This window comes from Ursus americanus, chromosome 22 (assembly GCF_024610735.1).
Source record: "Ursus americanus isolate L20-20 chromosome 22, mUrsAme1.1.p, whole genome shotgun sequence".
Classification (NCBI taxonomy): Eukaryota; Metazoa; Chordata; class Mammalia; order Carnivora; family Ursidae; genus Ursus; species Ursus americanus.
In genome coordinates, this window is record NC_142148.1 from 28,690,528 (window position 1) to 28,714,468 (window position 23,941).

The following is a 23,941-nucleotide window of genomic DNA, read 5'->3' on the forward strand; positions in this document are numbered from 1 at the left end:
CAGGGAAGAGTCCAGTGCTCCTTGGGCCTCAGAGGGCAGAGCAGCCAGCTCGGCCCAACACCGCCCGGTGGGTGCCGGCCTGAGTCTCCCCACTTGCGCCCGCAGCCCCGTGCAAACCCTCCCACGTCAGATGCAGCCCGAAACGTGACTTCTCAACCCTTCAGGCCACTGACCTGAATTGCAGCCTGACGGGATAGCCGCAACGGCTCGAGGCTGCCCTGTGACAGCCCCACTTTGTGTGGGTGCCCGTGGGGGACGGACGTATGACGACAGACAGGCACTTTGTCAGGAGGAAGCCCACAGCGGACAGACGTCAACCATCGCTTTATTAAGGCTCGGAGTGGTCTGCCAGTCGGGGGCTGAGTCATTCACTCCAGACCCCCCGCCACGGAGCACTCCTGGGTGACACCGAAGGCGGAGCTGTCTTCGAGATCCCGAACCATGGTCCATTGTGCTCCACTCACATCCACCCTGCAGGACCGGGGTGTGTGTGCCGACAACGTGGGAGGGGTGCCCAACAGGGTGGGGCCGGCTCTCACAGGCCCTGGGCTCTGGCGGGGGAGGGGGTGGCAGGGAGGCACAGGAGGGCAGGGATATGGCCCCCGTCCCTCCCAGCCCCAGCTATGGCTTTGTTATCCTATTGCCACTTGAGCAGGAGTGGAGCGCCCCCTCCCACCCGTGCTCCGGCCCGTGTGCTACACTGTGGAAGGAGATTAAAGGGAAAGCCCCTGGGAAGAAAGGGCCCTGCTGTGCTTGGGACCTGGCCAGACCTCAGGGGATCTTGACCCCCACTCCCTCAGCTACTCCCCTCGACGCGTCTTCTCCGGCTGAGGCTGGTCCCTCAGAAGTGGACCCGCAGCACATCCTGGCTGGCAAACGGCCGCTGGCAGGCCGTGCAGGCCACGGGCAGGGAGCGCTGCTTCTCACCCAGGCAGGGCCGGCACAGGAGATGGCCACAGGGAAGCTGGTACACGGGCTCCTTTTTGAAGTAGGGAGAAAACACTCTTTTGCAGGAGGCGCACTCGGGGCCCGGGGCGCTCCCAGGCTGCTCTGGTAAATTAGGGAGGAAAATAGGCCAAGGTTAGGGAAAGCCAGCCCCTGGTTCAGGCTCCGTCCCAATGGCTGGGCATATGCCTGGAATGGGACAAGAAGCTTGTCCACCCTCCAAACCCCTGTGGCAGCGTGCCTTTATCCCTCCCGAGGCCACTTCTGGTTGATCTGGGAGGACAGGGTGTTGGGGAGCCTAGGAACCTGGGAGGCCTCCCCTCAATTATTAAATCTTCGTGCTGCAACGAGTGCTCAAGAAAAGCTGGCTTCTGGGGCGCCTGGGTGGCACAGCGGTTGAGCGTCTGCCTTTGGCTCAGGGCGTGATCCCGGCATTATGGGATCGAGTCCCACATCAGGCTCCTCCGCTATGAGCCTGCTTCTTCCTCTCCCACTCCCCCTGCTTGTGTTCCCTCTCTCGCTGGCTGTCTCTATCTCTGTCAAATAAATAAATAAAATCTTTAAAAAAAAAAAAAAAAAAAAAGAAAAGCTGGCTTCTGAGGGCAGGCGGGCCACACCGAGCCCACCCTCATGGTCTCCAAGCAGGATTTACTTTCCACGGGGACAGGCTGTCAAGGTCCGAGTGGGACACAAACTCATCCTGACAACAAAACTACAAGGCTCGAGATGCCACAAAACTACAAGGCAAGATGCCACAAGACAAGGAAAAAGCAGAGAGGGGTCAGGTGCAGCAGGGCCGGGCAGGTCAGCGGAGGAAGGAGGGCACCAGAGGGACAGGGCTGAGGTCTGTTTGCAGCGGACCTGCCCACCGAGCCCAGCACCTGCTTCTCTTCAGCCCAGCCCCACCCCCCCAGCCCCACCCCTGAGCTGTCAATCCCCTTCCTGTGCTGCAGCTTCTCTCTTCCCTGCTTCCCACAGGTCCTCCCTGAATGAGGGCCACAGGGGCCGAGTCCTGCTACCACCTCTCCAAGCTGTACCCGTGTGCTTCCTTCTCTTGTGGCCCTAGCCTCAGCAGACTGTTCTTCCCCAGTCCACACCCCTCTGGAGAGGGCAAGGCTGGTGTCTTGGGGGAAGAAAAGGGACCAGCCATGCAGAAAGAAAAGGACAGCAAGTACAAAGAATGGTCCAGAACCAAACCAAACCAAACCAAACCAAGAGAATAGCTGGTCCATCACAGAAAGACAGGACCCAGAGGTGTGACCTAGGAGACTGGCTTCGGGCGAGACTGCAAGGGGGCAGGGGGCGGGCTGGGGTGCGCAGGACTTCACAGGCAGCAGGAGTTTAGATGTTATTCCAAGCTCAACCAGATGCCCTGAGAGGCGTCTAGAAGGGCAGTGCCACGAGCTGGTTGATAGCAGAAGACCACCCTTCTGGCCCCTGTGAGCGGCAGGCAAGGGTGGCTGCCGGGGAGCCACAGGGCTGCTGCAGGAGTCGGGGCCACGGCACAGGAGCTGGGCCCGGGGCCAGCAGAGAACAGGGCTCTGAGGCCCAGTTGGAGGAGTACTGACAGGACTTGAGGATGCGTGGATATCAGGAATGTTGAAGGAAACCAAGGATGATGTCCACGTTGTAGGCCTGACCAAGGGGTAGAAGACGCTGCTCTTTATCCACAATGGGGTTATGGGAGGTGGAGGGAAACCTCTGGCGGGTGTCTGCAGTTCTGAGTTAGAATTTCACTCAAGAAATATCCCTGAGTTTCCCACGTGGAGGTGCCAGGCAGCTGTCAGGGAGACTGGGGTCTGAGCTCCAAGGAGAGGAAAGAGCTACAGGCGAGCATGGGCAGTCACCGGCCGGTGGGCTCTTGCCAGGATGACAGGACAGAGAAGAGGGTCCAGGACCAGAGTCTGGAAGAGACGGAGGAGTCAGCAGTGGAAAGCGCAAAGGCATGGTGAAAACAGGGAGAAAAAGAGTGTACCATCTGGAAGGCCAAGAGAGAAGGCGTTTCGGGAAGACGGTGTTGGCTAGCCGCATCAGACACTGCTGAGAGGGTTAGCGACCACTGCGTCTGGAGTCCACGGAAACCACTGGTCACCTGGACAGGAAGGTTCTGGGGGCTGGCCAGGGTGGAAACATAATCAGAGAGACAGGGGGATGCGGATGAGAAGCAGAAGAGGTAAGATGGCCCAGGATCCAGACAAGAGAATGGCTTGGCTCTGGATGGGCGACAGGAACCAAGCGTCGCCTTATCATAAGCTCCCTCAGCCTTCGTCTTGTAAAAACTGTCCCAGCATTCCAGCAGGTTCTCTCACTTTGTATCCTAGTTGATTCGATCATCTAATGGGGTCCCAGATTCAGGGTAGGCAAAAACTGGCTGCCCCAGTTCTTTGCTGAAACACCAGGGACAAAGTTGACAGGAAGGCACGAAGAGGACAACCCCAAGCTCCCTCCACAGTTATGTAAAATAAACTACCCAGATGTCAGATGGGAGACACACTAGATACGAAAACTAAACAAAGAAGGAGAAACAAACAAAAGTCCTCAGGACAGAACAATTACTATTAGATCTTACCCGAAACACCACAGAGCTGCCAAGCCCTAAGTCCACAGAATTACTAAAACTTAACTAAAGAAAGCCTTTCTTGTGAAGAGTTACACTTCACAGGAGCCCCTCAACTCCCCCTGGAAAAGGAAAGAGAATGGGGTCTCCCCGAGGCCCGGGGCTGAGACCGGGCATGGTGGTCAGCAGAGCCCCGGAGGTGAGGCCCAGCCTCCTGTTCCGGGGCTCCCAGGAGACAGATGGGGCCTTGGTTACCCGAGCCGGCGCCTGGCCTCCAGGAGGTGCTGCTTTCTCTCGTGCCCAGGTGCTGGAGCTGCCCCCTGGTCAGCCGAGCCGTGAAGGAGGGCATGGAGCCAAGGGTCGACGTCAAGGCAACTTCCAAGCTTTGTGACAGCTTCTGCTCATGGGACACTGGACCTGACAAGAGACGCACAGACCACAATATCCAGAAAGAGGTTCAGCAAAAGAGAAGAGCAAGCCGTAAGTCCTCGGAGGACTACAGAACAGCACTTCCAGCTGGAATGGACACGAATGTAAAGAACCCCCTCCCTAATGTCCGCTGGAGGACTGTGATGACGGAATACCAGCAGTTAAAGCCCTGGGGACCCACCCCACCCGGCTTTCAGGGTTCCTGGGCTCTACTCTAGCTGTCCTCCTCCAGGACAAACTGCTGGGCAGGCCCACACCACCTGGTGGCTCCCCTGCGGGACTGCACCCTACTTTCTGTGCCCCTGCTCCCTGTCCACTCCCTCACTAGCAGCCTTTCCTAGTCTCCTCCTTTCCGGGGCCCCTGCCACTCCGCAGGGCCACTGGCCTGCACCTCTGGGCACTTGTGTCCTCTCCCTCCTGCTGAGTAAAGCAAGTGGTCATTACCAAGTGGAATAACAAAGACCTCACTCTGCTCACTCCATGATCTAAGGAAACTTCTCGGTGTGGTCACAGAAAGCCAAGCAGTGGGCTGAGTTGTGAAGGCAATGGGGGAGGGGGACAGCTGCCCAAGAAAGAACCCAGAGACCTGCCTGGTAGCAGGGTTCACAAAACTGCCTTAAAGTAGGGAATAGAACGCTTTGCCTACAGTTTGTACGACGTGCTTAGGGCCTTGAAGCACAGGTCAGCACGGTCCTATGTCACCAACAAATCTGTCAAGGCCAACACTACCAGAGACCTCAGAGACATCAGGGTCTAAGGACCTCACATGCTTCCAGGAGTTTCTGAGGGTCATGTTAACTAAAACTTAGACTCAAAACCAGGTAACCTTTAAGCACACTATTTGCCTAGGGTTTTTGCAGTAAGAGAGAAAATTAGAAGAATGATAAAATCTGAACAGACTAATTTTCATAAGGAAAATAAAAGTGTCAAACAGCTACCTCAAAAAGTACCCGGCACGGACAGTCACGGGCAAATTCTACCAAATACGTAAAGGAGTAAATGATCCTAATACTATTATATTGTTCTGAAGTGTAGGAAAGGAGAATTTCTTAATTCTTCTTATGGAGCAAATAAATCTTTGCTAACAAAACATGACCACAGATGGCATGTACCCATGCATACATCCACACATACACGACAGTCCACATTATTTATCCAAAATAAAACACTAGCAAACAGAACCAAGCTGAACATTAAAAGAAGCATGACCAAATGGAGTTTCTTCCAGGAATGTAATACTGTCTCAACATTTAGAAGCCTATTAATGTATTTTTTCACACTGAAAGATCTCAGGATGAAAAATCGAAGCATCATCTCCACTGACACTGAAACGGCATAGGACAAAATTCAACCACCAATCTTAGCTAAAAACGTTGAATAAAAACAAACAAATAAAAAAACCACCACTGAACGAAACAGAAATCAATGGTGCGGGAGAGTGTCTAAAATGGTTCCCAATGAGCGACCCCTCCAGATACTCCTGCCCTGGGTACCTGGGTACCCCCCCCTTGAGTGTGGGCTGGACTTAGTGACTCGCTCCTAACAGAATATGGCACACATGATAGGGTGTCACCTCCACGACTGGGTTGTACAAGACTGTGACTTCCATCTTGTTTGCACACACCACAACTGTGGCCGTGGCAGACCCTAAAGCAGGTGACCCCTCCAAACCACACCTGGACTCTTGACCAGAGAAGCCATGAGATCATGCATGTGTGGTGCTTTACGCTAGTAAACGTGGGGGTCATTTATGGGGGCAAAGCATAAAGCACAGGGCAACAGTGCCAAGCGTCACCTGGGGAGCGCAGGGATGACCGCGGACACGGACGTAGGACACCAAGTACCTGTTGAGCAGTCCATGTGTGTCAGCCCCAGCTCGCTGGCAGCTTTCATTTTCTTAGCGGTGTGCTCTGAGGTAGTGGGTGAGACCAGAAGGCTTGTGGCAGAGAAACAGGAAGCGTCGACACCGAGGCTACCATGTGGCGCGTGTTCAGCCTGCTCCATCTTCCTTTTCCGAGAGGGCAGAGCAATGGAAGAGGGTGTCACTGCCAACGCAGTCTGTGCTCTCCCAAGCAGATGGCAGCCAGGAATGGAGTGCTGGAGCAGGAAATGGTCAATCCGGGCCTTCAGGGAGGGGTGAGGCAGGGGCTGGGAGTGCGGAGTAAAGGCTACCCCCGTGAAAGGGTCGCTGGGCACTCGGCCCCACGCAGCTTCGCTGCGGTTACACTTCTCCAGTGTGCTCTGGTCGATGACCTTGCCCGAGGGCAGCAGCATGGGGCAAGGCATGATCTCCAGGGTGATGGGATCCAGGAACTCCTCGGGCACATCCCGAATAACCTCAGCGAGCTCCTGCAGGCTGGAGGGGGCCTGCTGGCCCTCAGACAGGCCTCCGGGATCGCAGTCACTCTCCATGGGCAAGGCTGGGGCCTGCAGAACCGAGTCCTGAGGGAGGCTCTCGGAGGCGAGCAGCAAGACACTGTCTATGACCTCCTGAGAGCAGGTTTTAGCTGGCTGACCCCACACTTCCAGCCGTTTGATGCAAGGGATACCGCTGCCTGTCACGTGGGTGATACAGATCTTGAGATGGGCCACGTGGCTAAGAGAAAGAGCCCCTTTATTCCAGAGCTCCTGTGCCACAACAGCGGGAGAGGGGAGTGTGGCTTCCATCGGGCCGAAAGGTGGCCTGGCCTTGAAGCCCCTGTGGCTAAACACCACTTGGCTCTGGTTTTTCAGCAAGACTTTGCCTACCAAGGTGAATGCCTCCTTGTCCGGGATGGATGGCTCTCCTGGGCCCGGGGTCCGGCCCTCGGGGGCATTCCAAGATACTCTGCTGGATAAGGCGGACGTGTACATCTCCAGGCCCGTGACATTCGGGCCTCCCCCAGCTGTGAGGTCTATGTTAATCCTACAGATTTCCACACCGAAGGGAAAGGAAACTGTCACATACACTGGTGGCTTAATGAAATACTCTGTCCTAAAACCATGGCTTCTCTTTGTGAGGTCTTCAGAGATGAGATTTTCTACTTCATAACCATCAGCTGATATCTAGAGTTAATGACAAATACGAGATGTATTCATTTGATGCGATGCAAAGACAATGAGTTTTCAAGCACTTGCCACTTCTAAGAAAATTATTTAAAGAAAGTATTAAGTTCTTCATTTAAAACGTCCTCTATTACACCAAATTCTCATGGTTTTTTTATTTGTTCGGGTTTTTTGGGGGGCAGGGGGAGGCACGCAAGATCAGGTCAAAGGCTGAGGGCAACTTGTTCCCAAGTACTGCCCATCCTTAAAAACTACGAGCAACAAAACTCCGATCAACCCAACCAAAAATCCCTTCAAAATAATGTCTCTGAGAGAAAAGGGCTGATGAAACCATAGAGATTTAGGGAAAAACAAAGATGTTCGTTAAAGTTCTTAATTTTGTATTGGACTCTACCGAGTGTAACAGTTTCCCTAGCAAGGCACAATGAACAATCTTCTTGTAAATCTACAATTGTTGGAACTTGGTTAAAAAAAAAAAAAGTGTGTTCAGAAACAAGGACCACAAGACTACGGGAAATCTAGAACACTGAATATGCTACAGGGTGGGAGTATAACTTTTTTCCCTCTTAAATTTCTAGTATTTGTTATAACTGGTAGAGATTTTAAGACACAGGTACCCCCCACACCTGAAAGTTCACATCACAGCACTCTGCTTTGATGAAAGACCTATATTAGTACCTGCTTTTGCTAACCAAAAGAAATCCAGAGAGAGTTTCTGCTTTTAGGGAAAAAAGTCATTATCACACTGACATAGGTCTTTTGTAAAAGCAAAGTGGCCTAAGGTGAACTTTTGGAAGGCAGGGGATAGATACTCTTCATTTTACACCATTTCAGCTTATGAAAGATTTCATAGGAATGTTCTTTTCAGATGGTGGGGAAAGAAGTTGTGTCTCTGTTGGAAGAAATCAGTTTCACAATCTGGGAACCTGAAATAGTACGCTGTGTGCGAAAGGTCCAAATTAGGGGAGGGTTCAGATTTCCCCTTGCAGTTTCCTTACTCCTTGCTCCGAGCTGCGGAAAGATAACCTCTTTTGCACGAAAGGGGAAACAGCTTAATTCAAATATAAAGAAGGAATCCACATAACAAATACAAGCCATTATTTCGAGCGTGAGAAGTAAGCGGGATGAATGGCAGGGGAGAGACAGTAGCTCTACCTAGGACTTGGAGCAGAGTTAAATTTTATCATCAGAGGGAAGAGCACAATGAAAATGAGCCACAGCTCACCTTCCATCAGTGCTGTGTGATTCTAGAAGTGCGGTCTGACCCATGCTTACCTAAGTGTCACCTGGTGGGATCTAAAACAGAGAAGGTGAAAGCACATGACGCCCAAATGAAGTCCACATACACAAGGCAGAAATGGGAAAAACATGAAAAGTAGCCATCGTATATTTATGTACATATACTTGTTTTGTTTACCTTGTTGCAATAAATTCTTGGTCTGAACTGTGGGAGGCAAAGATTGATGACCATCTTTGTGGCTGAAAGGGTAGCTTTCAAGCATCAGAAATAGCCTTCAATAAAAAACAAAACTTGGTATTAGACAAGTTAAAGTTCAATTCCAAACTTTTAGGAGTTGATTCCTAAGGGAAGAGAATCAAAAGGGTTAACAAAGTCTCCCACGCACGCGATCACGGTCTCAGCGTATGGTACATGTGACGCTGGGGAAGAGTGAGTCAGCGAAAAATTGCAGAGGAGTTTTTTTTTTTTTAAGTTTTATTTATTTACATAATCTCTGCCCCGAACCTGGGGCTCGAACTCACAGCCCTGAGATCAAGAGTCCCACGCTCCACCGACTGAGCCCGCCGGGCGCCCCAGTAGAGGCGCTGTCTCTCGCAGCCTGCGCAGGTTGGCCAAGACAGCTTGTCCTCCGGCTGACAGCTGGACCCAGTGGAGGCAGGGGCCTGTCCGCTCCGCAAGGGGCTCCCCACGGGAAAGGGAGGGACAAAAGTGGCAGGGCACAGAGAACAGAACACTCAGCAATTCCGAACAGAACAGGTCACAGAAAAGAATCAGAGTGCTAGGCATTTTTGTCATTTAACACCTGTCAATGCAACTGCATTTTCTTATTAAAACAAAAACAATTAGAAGAGTCCAGAACACCATCATTGAGAAACAGAAAATCTCAGACGTGGAAAGCACCTTAAAAGGACATCTAATCCAAACAGCAATGTAATGACCGATGTCCAGGCTGGGGAAATGGGTGAAGCTGGTCACAAGGTACCGACACGCACATACAAGTGCAGAGGAGGAAACGGACAGCATGGGGACTACGGTTAACAACACTGTATCGTATATTTGAAAACTGCTGACAGGAGACCTTAAAAGTTCTCATCACAAGGAAAAAAGCTGTAACTGTGTGAGGTAACGGATGTTAACTAAACATACTATGGTAAGCATTCTGTGTTATATACGAACACTGAAATCATTATGTGGCACATCTTAAACTTATTCAATGTGATACGTCAATTAATAGCTCAATAAAACTGGAAGAAAAACAAAGATCAATGTCCAATGGCTTTTGGTAGTACTCTTTGTACAGAAGCCAGGAAGCCACTAGAATAGCCCTCTTAGCGGCAGGCCTTGCCAATGGCTCTGAACTTCTTGGGTGAGGACAGCCAGGCATTCTATGTTTTTCTGTCTGGCACACAACAAAAACCGTTCACCCAACGGGGACAGGGCCACCCTCTAGGGTCTGTATTATCATGATCAGTAGGTGCCTTCAGCTCAGGTCATGATCTCAGGGTCCTGGGATCGAGCCCCATGTCAGGCTCCCTGCTCAGCGGGGAGTTCTGCTTCTCTCTCTCCCTGTGTGATTTCTCTCACTCCCACTTTCTCTCAAATAAAATAAAATCTTAAAAAAAAAAAAAAAAGAGGGAGATGAATCTGATGATATAGAAAACCCTTAGCCTAAAGTCTCCTATTCTCTGTGAACCTGTGTTGAAACTCTTAGTACTTCACACTTTTTGAGGCATACATGCCATCTCTCTGTCAGAATATTCTAGAATCGGGCCTGGAGTCAACACAGACTAGTTTATAGAATCCTTTTTTTTTCCCAAGGGAAGACTGTGTTAACAATGTCTCCAGCTTCTGACACTTTTCTCGTTCTCTACAACAACTCAAAAATGAGTGTATGAGGAATTGCACTGCACATATTCTCAGGGCCCTTATATGTACCCCCTCCTGGCCAGGAAACCAGGGCACATTCAGAGTAGCACTGCCTTCAATTCCCCTGCCCAATCAGGGCAGTGGCTTCCTGTTAAGTGTTTTGGTTTTGTTTTCAATGTATAATTAAGCCACTGACTTTAACTGAATATAGAAATAGTAAAATGAATATAAAGCCCAGACCAAGGAAACAACACTTCTGGAAAAGCAAGCCTAAAATGCCAAAGGAAAACAGATGACAGTGACACAGATGGTGACGTAATAGACGTGCAAGTGCAGAGCTGGGCTGGCCCTGAGCGAACGGCAAGGTCAGCCACTGCTGGGGGCCATCCTCTCCTCCAGCTTTGTCCTGATGGGACAGGGCTTTGGGAAGAACAAGCCAAGAGACAGAAACTGCGTTATTACATCAAAACACTGAGCAGTGCTTGAGATGAGTCAGATAAAGGGCCGCTAGTCTGCAATCACCTCTACCCCACCATCCACTTCTTACGCCCTTTCTCTCTGTGACTTTGAGGGACAAAAACAAACCGACAGAGAACACTGTCAGCTCCTTGAAGTGTTGACCTGATTTCCCAGTGGGAGGCACTGATTTCCCTAACCTTTACCTTCTTCCTATCTCCTTGTTATCTTCTTGGGACACTTCACACTGTGGGCTTCTAACTTTCATGTACTCTACATATCATGAAATTCATTTCTCTGAAAACTTAAAATGCCAGGACCAGAACAAGTTGGGTGGGGTCCTCTGGAAGCCATGATGAAGGGCCTACCTGTGAGTATGAAGCCAAATGGAAAAGTCTTCAAAATTATCTGAGGACCCAACTCAATTATAAATGGCAGTGTGAAATGAAGTTGCCCAGAAGTGACCACCCTCAGGACTACCCTGCCCTTTGCCTTTAACCCTGGCTCAGCTCTCGCCCGATACCTGCTCCTGTGGTTGGACAGGAGAGGTGACCAGGATGAGGGCAAGCCAAAGGGCTTCCAAACCTCAGCTACCTCGTCACTTTATAAATCCCACTTCAGACACCCGAGAGGGGAGACTCTGACTGTCCCTCCAATCAGCAGGACAATTGACACGGTTTTACCTGCACGGCGTCTCAGCCAACACAGACAAGTCCTAGCGAGTCATGAGACAACGACCCTCTAGTAGCAAAACACGACTCCGGCCAGAAAGGCACATCCGTAATATGGCCTAGAGGAGGCCGCCAGGGATTTTACTCGGTTTGAATCTTACTCACTGGTTAGTAAGTGGGTACTAGCAAGTGGATATTAGTAAGTGGACAGTAATAAGTTAGTATGTGGATACTAATGTCCTTACATTGCAGACGAAGACACTAGGGCTTGAGGGTGAAGCCAGCTTCTAAACCTTCCAAGCCACTCTGGTTACTATCTACTTGGACACCATTTACCTTGAAGGATTTCCCAGGAACTTTTTTTTAAAGATTTATTTATTTGAGGCAGAGCATGCGTGCATGCAAGTGGAGGGAGGGGAAGAGGGAGAGCATCTTCAAGCAGACTCTCCACTGAGCGTGGACCACCCCCAAGCATGGAGTCCGACATGGGGCTCGATCCAATGACCCATGAAGTCATGACCTGAGCCAAAACCAAGAGTCAGATGCTTAACCGACTGAGCCACTCAGGAGCCCCTTACCAGGAACTTACATGGACACTTTACAACTCTTTTCCCCCCTTATTTAGGTCAGGCTTTTGTCCATTCATTTTTTAAAAATCAATTCTCCCAATCCTAAATTAATGTGGCTATTCTCTACAATGTAGAAATTTGGAAACCTTGACCTTGACTGCCCCTTCCATGTATTGGATCAAGCCTCAAGTTGTCTAGGAAAATCTTTAGATAAGCTAGCTCTCTATTCAAGCATCTTACCTCATGAGGCTTCTCAACCTTCATAAGGGGCTGTTAATACCATTAGCCAAATATTAAAGCGTATGGACCAACATTTGACCAGACACAGTTTACTTGTCCTCCACAGCACTGACCAAAATCTAACTTGAGAGAATATTTGTGGAGACTGTTCAGTCCATCCACATTCGATTCTTTGTAATGTGAGCCTAAGTGGCACCTCTTGTTTCCTGCCTGCCCCCCCACCCCGCCCACCTCGCGGCTGCTGCATTCATAGCCCAGGCCACCACGTGACAGGCTGCCCAGCAGTGAGGATCCTCAGTTGTAGCAAAGAGAAACGTAACACGCTGACAAAAATTTAGTGGCCCATCTGTGAAATTCACAGGACACCAGAGGAGCACGACACATCAGCTGGGAATCATAACTGTAGTCTCTATAATGTGTCCTCCCCCTGAGCTGCTCCTCAGGGCTGTGTACCCGACCATCCTCATGTTCAAATCCCACACGTAACCATCACCGCGCTCTTGGCCCCACCGCAAACAGCTTTACCGACTAGTCACTTTTTGGGTGGCCCATGAGCAAGGAAGTGCGTTAAAAACACCTCTGTGAGGCTGGCTCTGTTTTGTTAGGTTGTCAAGACGACATTCTTTACTCAGCAAGGTATCCTCTCTTTGAAACCCATGAGAAAATCCCCTTTGGTCTCGGCACTAGGAAAAGTGGTTTCTTCCGATCAACTCTATATTTTATGGTATGAATATGAATCATATAATTGATCAGGGTCCTTTCCTTATTTTGGCTGCTGGAAAGTTCAGAATAAATCTGTGGTCCATCCCTCCAGATTTCTCTTTGCCTGAATTCTTCAGTTATTTTTATGTCATAGTGTATATATATTTTGAAAGCTACCTTATAATCATTACGGAACAAGATAGAGTAAAATTAACAACAAACCATTCCCCTTTCGGTGGACATTTAGGTTGCTGGCAATTTTTACTATTACAATATTAAGATAAAAATCTTGGGGCGCCTGGGTGGCTCAGTCGGTTAAGTGTCTGCCTCCAGCTCAGGTCACGATGCAGGGTCCTGCGATTGAGCCCCACAGGGCTCCCTCCTCAGTGGGGAGTCTGCTTCTCCCTCTCCCTCTGCACCCCCTCCCCGCTCATGCTTTCTCACTTGCTCTCTCTCAAATAAATAAATAAATAAAATCTTAAGGGAAAAAAAAAGATAAAAATCTTAAGTCAATTTTTTTTTTAAGTTGGGTGCTATTCTTTTTTTTCCTTTTTTTTTTTTTTTTTTTAAGATTTTATTTATTTGACAGAGACAGTGAGAGAAGGAACACAAGCAAGGGGAGTGGGAGAGGGAGAAGCAGGCTTCCCGCTGAGCAGGGAGCCCCGATGCAAGGCTTGATCCCAGGACCCTGGGATCATGACCTGAGCCGAAGGCAGACGCTTAACAACTGAGCCACCCAGGCGCCCCTTAAGTCAATTTTTGTCTTAGTACAATTTTGACTTTTTTCTTAAGGGGTCCTACATGTTTTGTGTTAAGGTGGCTATTTATTAAAAGGATCATTTTATCTCATTAATTATTCTAACCAGTTGTGCTATACAGAGGAAGCTTTTTCACTTGGGTATCTATCATATGTTCAGCTGTCTTATTAAACCAATTGATTTTAACAGATTTTCAGTTGTGTTTTTTGGGGGGGGTTCTACAATTGCAATAATAATGAGAGCCTCTTTCTCAAAACGGTAACCCTTTTGTCTCTCATCTTCGTTAGCTAGAACTTCCAGAATTATATGAAATAATAATAGTTACCAAGCTTGTTTTGTTCCTTTAGAAAATGCTTCTAGTGTATCATCTTTGAAATAATGCTGATTGAAATATTCTTTTTATGTTAATAAAGCATTCTAATTTTCAGAGTTTTCTGAAAATCAGGGATAAGCTTTGAATTCTGATTTCCTCTATATATTGAGTTTTATTATTCTTCTTATCTGACAGACTAATGAGAGATAGCACATTTTCTAATTTTAAACCATCCTTTTATTCTTAGGATAGGCTCTATTTGGTTGTGGCAGATTGTTCTTTAAATGTTTTTCAAATTCTACTGAATTTGATTGCTCGAGCAATATCTAATTTTGGACAAGATATTATTGCACATTCATATAACATTTATCAGCCCTGTGCTAGACACTGGAATACAGAGATGAAAATGAAATGGTCAAGTGGCAAAACTATATCTGTATGATACAGTGTTAATGGTAGATACGTGACATCAGCCATTTTCAAAATCCACAGAACCATACAACACAGTGATCCTTAATTTACATGAACTTCAGTTAATAATAATTTATCGATATTGGCTCACCAACTGTAACAAACGTACCACACTAATGCAAGATGTTAGTGGGGGGCCTGGGTGGCTCAGTAGGTTAAGCGGCTGCCTTTCTGCTCAGGTCATGATCCCTGGGTCCTGGGATCGAGTCCCACATCGGGCTCCCTGCTTCTCCCTCTGCCTCTCTCTCTCTTTTTCTCTGTCTCTCATGAATAAATAAATAGATTAAAATCTTTTTAAAAAAAGATATTAGTAATAGAAGAAACGATATGCAAACAAGAGGAGGTATACGGGAACTCTCCATATTATCCGCTCAATTTCTCGTAAAAAAAAGAAGCCTATTTTTTTTTTCATTTAAAAATTTTTTTTTAAAGATTTTATTTATTTGAGAGAGAGAGAGAGAGAGAGCAAGCACGAGTAGGGGGAAGGGCAGAGGGAGAAGCAGACTCTGTGCTTGGGAGCAAGGAGCCCGATGTGGGGCTCAATCCCAGGACCCCAGAAACACGACCTGAGCCAAAGGCAGTTGCTTAACGAACTGAGCCCCCCAGGCACCCCTTACATCGTTTTTAACATTTTATTTTTTTTAAAGTAATCTCCATACCCAACATGGGCCTCCAACTCACAACCCCGAGATCAACAGTCACATGCTCTACCGACTAAGCCAGCAAGGCACCCCTAAAAACAATAACGCCTACTAATACTAAGAAGAATGGGGAGGGAGTGACTGAACAACTTAAACAACTGGAGATCAAACTGCAACAGATGACTGCACCATGGAAGAAGAGTGGCAGGTCCTTTTGAAAACATCTTACAAATGACAGTATCTGTTTCTTTGGCAAATAGTGATATCCAAACACTGTAGGATTCTCTAGGACTCTGGCTGCCATCGAGGTCTTTATGTGATCTTATCACCTCTCTGGTTCCAACACCCCTGATCTTTTAAGGTCAAGTGCCTCCTGCCTTAATGCTTAATCCAGAAAAAAAAGAATGGCTCAGCTCAACATATGAAAATCCAGACAGCCTCACCCAGGAAGATGCTCTTCAGCCCTGCCTGGGAAATGGCCATGTTACCTGAACTCTTGCAAATACTTACAGTATTTACTTGTACATTTACTCCACTAAATACTTACAAATGAGAGCCTCCTTTTCCAGTTGGCATCTAAGTACAAGAGAGACTGGGTCAGAGTATAAACTGAGGGCCATGGATCATGGCTAAAGTGCTCTGCGGTCAGAGAAGTAGCCTGGAGCCAGATCATCGAGGCATTATAAGACAGCAAGAGAACACAGGTTTATAAGCAGACAGCAAGAAAATTTTCATTACAGAGATTTTTTTTCCCCTTTAAGTATTTCAGATAAAAAGATAAAGAATATAGTAAGCACTCTTATACCCACCACCTAGCTTTAGCAGATATAAACATTTTGCCATGTGGCTTCTCATTTCAGTGTTAAGAACAAAACTGAAAAGATACAGGGGCACCTGGGTGGCTCCATCGTTAAGCGTCTGCCTTTGGCTCAGGGCGTGATCCCAGAGTCCTGGGAGCCTGCCTCTTCCTCTCCCACTCCCCCTGCTTGCATTCCCTCTCTCGCTGGCTGTCTCTCTCTCTAATAAATAAATAAAATCTTAAAAAAAAAAAAACCTGAAAAGATACAAACAGGGGAAACTGAGTGGCTCAGTCAGTCAAGCGTCTGCCTTCGGCTCAGGTCATGATCCTGGGGTCCTGGGAACAAGTCCCACGTCGGGCTCCCTGCTTAGCAGGGAGTCTGCTTCTCCCTCTCTTCCCCACTCGTGCTCTCTCTCTCTCTCTCAAATAAATAAAATCTTAAACAACAACAACAACAAAAAAGATACAAACAAAACCCACCACTAACACTATTTCTTCTCCTTTTTTTACCAAGAGGTGAACACTACCTGAAGTTGGTGTCTCTCATTCGAATCAGAATTGGTATGCGTGTATCTATAAACAATATGCAGTAGTCTTATGTATTTTTAATGTACCTTAATAATATTATACCATGCACATCATCTCACAGCTGGCTCTTCCATTCAGCATTATTATTCTAAGGTTTTCCACGTTGAAATGTGGGCATCTAGTTTATTCATTTTAACTTCTCCATGGTATTCAATTGCAGGACTAAAAATAGTTTATTTTTCCATTGCCCTATTACGTATGTTGTTTGTAATTTTTTTTACTATAAAAAAATGCTGTAATAAATATTCTCTACAACTCTTCTTGTGAGAAAGAAGAAAAAGAAAAGAAAAAATAAATGAAATGGTCCTGTCCTCAAGTCTTTTTTTTTTTTAAAGATTTTATTTATTTATGTGACAGAGAGACAGCCAGCGAGAGAGGGAACACAGCAGGCGGAGTGGGAGAGGAAGAAGCAGGCTCCCAGCGGAGGAGCCCGATGTGGGACTCGATCCCGGAACACCGGGATCCTGAGCCGAAGGCAGACGTTTAACGACTGCGCTACCCAGGCGCCCCCTGTCCTCAAGTCTTGAGGCATGATGGACCTCCTTCCAACCGTGACTATGGAATATAAAAGTTTACATACAGCTTTCTGCAAATGACATTCAGAGTAGGGAAGGATGGCCTAAGTGAATGTTTTCAATCTGTGGTTTTGAAATCAAGTTATGGGTTGAAAAAAAATATTAACTAAAAGAGAAGATAAAATATCAAAGTGCACATAATATGGACATTATTTCATGAAAATTTTTTTTTAGGATTTTATTTTAAGTAATCTCTACACCCAACGTGGGGCTTGAACTCACAACCCGAGATCGAGTCGCATGCTCCACTGACAGAACCAGCCAGGCGCCCCTATTGTATATGAAACTTATGTTTTATACAAATACATACAACAAATTATATACTAGGTCCAATATAAAATTTCTTATTGTGGCTCTTGATGAAAAAAATGGAAAAACACTGGCCAAAACTATACCCAGAGCTCAGGGAAGAATTCACAAGAGTAATGTTTGAACTGGAGACAACGAAGACGCATGCCTGACCTCATGAGCAGCTCTGAAATGGGATGGATACTACATACTAATGGTACAATGGACAATATGTACTTGACTGTAGGAGTCAGGAGGCAAGAACAGGAATAGGGGAAAGACAAGCGGGACGGGGACCAGCAACAGCCAACACATAGAGATGGGGCAGTGAGGCTGGTTTGGGAAATGCTGAATGTACCATTTAGCTTCTTAGACCGGGAGGAGGCGGCAGGGCTGGGAACGCAGATACAGCGGGGGGGCGGGGGCTTGAATGTTACGCCAAGGGCTTGAGACTACTTTACCTGGGGTCTGAGGTAGCGTTTTTCTCCCAAATGGCAGATCAAGAATCAAGAACTCACATTACTGAGACATAACCAGAGTTTTTTTTAAAAAATTAAGTAGAATAGAGTCAGAGTGTACCATACATGAGGACGGGCAGTATTTTGTGAAACTTTTGAAATACATAATTGAAACTATATTTCTATCTACCTATCTATTATTCTGGGTTAAGTGATCTCTGAGCCTCATGTGGGGTTCAAACTCACAGCCCCAAAATCAAGAGTTGCGTGCTCTACCAACTGAGCGAGCACCATTCGTCTGGGTTTTGATGTAAAAGGCATTTCTTACTGAGGACTGTGATAAAAAAAAGTTTGAAAGCTACTGGTCAGAAGTCATAGAAGGCTTCTAACCAGGGAAAGAAATGACACTAATGAAAAGCCTGCCATTAACCTCCTCGATGACAAAGCAATTCTGAACCACTTAGAGGCAATTCACCCTTCAAGGGGTCCCGCTATCTTTTCTGTACTACATGCGGGGCTGTCTTTGCAAATGGCTTCCTGAAGGCATCAAAGTACACACTACGAAGGAACACACTAGCAATCTCGATTTCTCCCTGGGCATTTTCTTCCTTTAATTTTTTTTTTCTTTTTGAGGGAGGGGTATCCTTAAAGAGGAGGAAGGAGGAAAATGATCTATGTATAACATATTATATATATATACACAAGGATTTCAAAGCTACCTTCAAGGAATTTTTTTTTCAAGTACATTACCCACAATGTGGAGCTCAAACTCATGACCCTGAGATCAAGAGTCACATTCTCTACTGACTGAGCCAGCCAGGCGTCCTGAAAAAATCTTTTAAAGATTTTAATTAAACTTTTTATTTTACGATCACTGCAGATTCATATGCAGTTGTAAGAAACAATAGAGATCCCATGTACCCTTTAACCGGTTTCCCCCAATGGTAACACCCTGCATAGCTACCGCACAGCCTGTCACCAGCAGGAAGCTGACAACGATACAATCCACGATCTTATTCAATTTCCCCAGTTCACACGTACTGGTGCACGTGTGCCTGTGGATTCAGTTCTATGCAATGTTATCTCACGTACAGATTTGTGTAATCAGTACTACAGTCAAGATAGAGAACAGTTCCATCACAAGAATCCCGGGTACTGTCCTCTAAGAGCCTTTTATTTTATTTTAAAGATTTTATTTTTAAGTAATCTCTACACTCAATGTGGGGTTCAAACTCACAACCCTGAGATCAAGTCACATGCTCTACCCATGGAGCCAGCCAGGCACCCCTAAATCCAAATACTCTGTTACCACGGAGGTCTTCAAGTTCTTTACCCAGATCTAAGGCAAGAACTAGGTTCCCAAGGTCAACTGAAGAGTCCAGTGAATCCCACTACCCACACTGTAAAAAACACTTGAGGGACATGTTTATTCTTGGTGTACCTGACACTTACATGATAAATATGACTATGTAAAAACTGCAAAAGCATATATAAAATTAAAAAAAGAAACACAAAACAGCAGAAGTATTACGATCACAATCTGTTAAAAATCTGTATCTAAGGGGGTGCCTTGGTGGCTCAGTCGGTTGGGCATCTGACTCTTGATTTCGGCTCAGGTCATGATCTCAGGGTCCTGGGATCAAGCCCCACATCAGGCTCTATGCTCAGCTGGGAGTCTGCTTGATGGTCTCTTTCCCTCTCCTTCTGCCCCTCCCCCCCACTTGCCCACACTCTCTCTCAAATAAATATAATAGACAAATCTTAAAAAAAAAATCTTTATCTAAGGGGCGCCTGGGTGGCGCAGTCGTTAAGCGTCTGCCTTCGGCTCAGGACGTGATCTCGGCGTTCTAGGATCGAACCCCACATCAGGCTCTTCTGCTGGGAGCCTGCTTCTTCCTCTCCCACTCCCCCTGCTGTGTTCCCTCTCTCGCTGGCTCTCTGTCAAATAAATAAATAAAATCTTTTAAAAAAAATCTTTATCTAGGAATATGTACACACGATAGTTTGGGAGGTAATGGGGGCCATGCAGAAATTTACAATCTGCAACAGTACAGTGGTGGCCTACACTGTTTTCCCTTTTGTGTGTTTAAAGTACATGTAAGTAGTTAAACAACTGGACTGGGTTTCTGGGGTCGCAGGATGATACCAGAGAGGACTGAGGGTGTAGATACAATGCTCAGAGTGTATCTTGCAGCTGACAGTTCCTACAGGCCTGGATGGCCAGATGGAGACGGACCTTTCTCCTCTGCTTCCCTGTAAGCAGGCTGAATAAAGGGAGTGCAAGGGAAGGGCTGAGAAGGGATCCAGACGTAGGGTGATCAACCACGCAGTCTTTCCAGGACTGACGGGTTTCCCAGAATGTGGAACTTTCTGTGCTAATACCAGAAAAGTTCCAGGCAAATGGGGACAAGTTGGTCATCCTATCTGGAAGGTTTCTATCTGCACTTCCTTGGAACTTGAAGCAGCTAAGTAAACCTTTTGTGGTTGAGGACTCAGAACATCGGGGCAGGGAAGTGTGGAGGGATGATTTAGAAGAGAGTAGGGTGACCATGACACTTTCTGAACACCTGAGCGTCCATCTTCCTTTGGCCTAAAAAGAAGTTGCCACAGATGAGTTATAAAACCTGATTTTTGAGTCTCACAAAAATGTAATGGAAAGTAATTCTGGCAGATACACATATTTTAAAGACTAGGCTCAAACAGGTTACAGAGGGAAAAAAAAAGAAGAAAAGATTACCTGTCAAAAAAGAGAAAAGCATTTAACCTCAAAGAGTGGGTGGAATACCAATGCACTGAGCAATTTTATAAATTGGGCACTTCAGCTTTTAAAGAAGTACAATACTTCTTATAATTTCTAAATTGAGCTACTTGTCCATCCATGAAAAAAATGTGACTTGTGTTCATTCTTCTTAGAGCTGGTTAAAATGAAAAGACAGCTGTCCCAGCACATCCCACACAGTCATCCACCAGTGAGAGATGTGCAGAAGACCAGAACACAGGTGCACACCCAGCAAAAGCTTGCAATCCCATATCCTGGAGCCCAGTCACCCTTCAATGGCTTAATATGTGCAAGGCACTCTGCTGGGCACAGCCAGACACAACTTTTACTCTTAAGAAACTCAGAGGCTCACAGCGACGCCTGCAGCGACGTTACCACTCTGAACCTGTCTCCTCTAAAATGGGGGCAGTCTATGTGTTCTCTTGCAGGGGAAGATTGGTGAGGACTACCCGGTGGGCCTGTGCCTCACGCGTGCCAGGAAAATAATGGTCTTTATATTGTGTTCCCCTTTACATGCCATTCTGGGCTCCCATTTCACCGCAATTTTCCAGGCATTCCTTGTCTTCTCTTGGGGGTCACGCCAGGGCTCCCCTACACGTGCCCAGGGGTCAGGGTGGGTCCAAGCGATGCCACCGAGGGGTCCTCGGCTCCATCCTGCAAGGCCCACTGGGCTCTGGGATCTGGGATGGGGCCAGAGTGGAGTTCTGCTCAACACGTGGGCTGGTGCCGGGCCAATCAGAGTCCAGGCTGCTGCAAGCGGGCCAATCAGAACAGACGCCAGCGCAGACTCTGCGCATGCGCACCTGGACCCGTGATGTGGCTTTCACCTCCCTGTTCCGGGGCTGTCCTTCAGGATCTTCCTGGGTCCGTCTGCCCCAGCCAGAGAAATCTCACTGCCTGCGCTGGATCTGAGCTGCAGACCTGTTTCGCTGGGCTTGTTTGATTCCTGCCTCCCTCTGTCTCCCGCCCTGCCTCCTTTCCTCCTTCCCTTCCCCCCACCCTCCCCCGTCCAACGGTTTCCTCTCCCCTCCATCCTTTCCCTCTTCCCACCCTCTGGAAGACACTGACATCTATGAAAGGCTCCCTTGGGGTACCCTCCTCTTGAAGCCTGCCACCCTTGGGAACTCCCTGAGCCATGATGTCTCTGCCCAGTTCTGCCTCTCAGATCAGCGCTCCTTCTTGCAGTCTCTTCTCCTTCCAAGCTAACCCATTCCAGAGCTCATTCTAAGGGCCAGAAGAAAGGGGGGGTAATCAGAAGGGGGAATGAAACATGAAAGACTATGGACTATGAGAAACAAACTGAGGGCTACAGAGGGGAGGGGGGTGGGGGAATGGGATAGACCGGTGATGGGTAGTAAGGAGGGCACATATTGCATGGTGCACTGGGTGTTATACACAACTAATGAATCATCGAGCCTTACATCGAAAACCGGGAATGTACTGTATGGTGACTAACATAATATAATAAAAAATCATTATTAATAAAAAAAAAAAAAAAAGAAACTCAGAGGCTCAACTCAAGGTACAGTCTCAAAACAAGGAGATGAACAAAGGGCCCTAATACCATTTACTCATCACCTTAACAGCAGGGTCAGCAAATTCTATGGGAACCCAGGTGAAGCAGCCATGTTCTTCATGCATAAACCTGACCATTGGACCTTATTCCATCTGTTCTAGCCTCTCTCTTGAATGCTCAACTCATCTCTGACTAGTGGATCCTCTCCTCAACATGTAAGTCTCTTTTGCCCTCAACAGCCCCCTCAAAAAACCTTGCCTTGGTGCTGAGTTTTTCTTAGTGTTGCCAATTTAGCAGATAAAAATAAAAACTGCCCACTTAGATCTAAAAATCAGATAAACAATGGGTTTTTTTCTTTTACTCTAAGAATGTCCTATGTACTCTTTGTGACATATGCTATAAAATTATTTAGTGCACATTCAGCAAACTAAGAACAGAAAGGAATTCCCTTAACATGATAAAGGTATTCTTGAGAAACCCACAGCTAATATATTCAATGGTCAAAGACTGAAAGAATCCCCCATAAGATCAGGAACAAGAGAAGGATGCCTACTTTTACCACTTCTTTTCAATTTCATAAAAGTAGTTCTAGCCAGAGCAAGTAGGCAAGAAAAAGAAATAAAAAGGTCTCCAGAGTAGACAGAAAGAGCAAAACTACCTTTATCCATAGATTATATGATCCTACACATAGAAAACCCTAAAGAATCAACACACACACACAAACCATTACAGCTAATAAAAGAATTAGGCAAAAATGCAGGATAAATTATTTCTAAACATTAGCAATGAGCAATTCATAAAGACGTTAAGATAAAAATTCCATTTACAGTGGCATTAAAAAGAATAAAAATACTTAGGAATAACTGTAACTGGGGAAGTGCAAGACTTGTACACCGAAAACTACAAAATGCTGCTGAAAGAAATTTAAAAAGATCTAAATAAATAAAAAGACATCTTCTGTTCACAGATTAAAGACTCAGTATTGTTGGGGCGCCTGGGTGGCTCAGTTGTTAAGTGTCTGCCTTCGGCTCGGGGCGTGATCCCAAGGTCCTGGGATCGAGCCCCACATCGGGCTCCTCATCTGGGAGCCTGCTTCTTCCTCTCCCACTCCCCCTGCTTGTGTTCCCTCTCTCGCTGGCTATCTCTCTCTGTGTCAAATAAGTAAATAAAATCTTAAAAATAAAATAAAATCAAGTTTTCTTTAAAAAAAAAGAAAAATAAATAAAAATAAAAATAAAAAAAATAAAGACTCAGTATTGTTAAGATTAAAGATGCTAAGGGTGCTTGGCTGGCTCGTTGGTAGAACATGTGACTCTTGATCTCAGGGTCATGAGTTCAAGGCACACACTGGGAATGGAGCCCACTTAAAAAGAGAGAGAAGACAGATAGATGATAAGCACCGTTAGTCACTAGGGAAATACAAATCAAAACCACAATGAGATACCACTCCACACTCATTAAGATAGCTATTTTTAAACAAACACAAGGAAAGTAAGTGTAAGCAAAAACACCGAGAAAGTGGAATCCTAATACATTGCTGTTGGAAATGTTAAATGGCACAGCAACTGTGGAAGTTTAGCAGGGACTGCCTGGGTGGCTTAGTCAGTTAAGCCTCTGCCTTGGGCTTGGGTTGTAATCCCAGGGTCTTGGGATCGAGTCCCATGTCAGGCTCCCAGGGAGCCTCCTTCTCCCTAGCCTCCTTCTCCCTCTCCCTCTGCATCTCCCCCTGATTGTGCTCTCTTGCTCTCAAATAAATAAAATGTTAAAAAAAAAAAAAAGCTTGGCAGTTCCTCAATAAGTTAAATATAGTATTAATATACAACCCAGCAACTTCACTCGTAGGTATATACCCCAAGTACTGAACACAGGAGTTCAAACAAAAACATGCACATGAGTGTTCACAGCAGCACTATTCACAACAACGAAAAAGTGGGAAAGACCGGGTATGTCCACACAATGGACTATTATTTAGCTATATGTCATGAAGTGCTGGTACAAGCCGTAACATGGGTGAATCTTAGTAACATTATACTAA

At 46.7% G+C, this 23,941-nt stretch overlaps 1 protein-coding gene across 3 annotated transcripts in view; it reads right to left on the reverse strand.

The window, feature by feature from the left end:
- Positions 1 to 307: 307 nt before the first annotated feature.
- The window catches only part of UBOX5 (U-box domain containing 5), a 39,330-nt gene continuing 15,696 nt past the window's right edge, over positions 308 to 23,941 (reverse strand). Inside the window, exons 2-5 of one of the 3 annotated variants that reach the window (XM_045808095.2) lie at positions 8,394 to 8,488; positions 5,776 to 6,976; positions 3,758 to 3,919; positions 308 to 1,045 (exon numbers count right to left, since the gene is read on the reverse strand). In XM_045808095.2, coding sequence (XP_045664051.2) covers positions 924 to 1,045; positions 3,758 to 3,919; positions 5,776 to 6,976; positions 8,394 to 8,447 — 1,539 coding nt within the window. In that variant the 5' untranslated portion in view covers positions 8,448 to 8,488 and the 3' untranslated portion in view covers positions 308 to 923. Of the gene's footprint in view, positions 1,051 to 3,757; positions 3,920 to 5,775; positions 6,977 to 8,393; positions 8,489 to 23,941 lie in introns of all 3 variants that reach the window. The other 2 variants (XM_045808087.2, XM_045808103.2) reach the window with 2 other exon arrangements.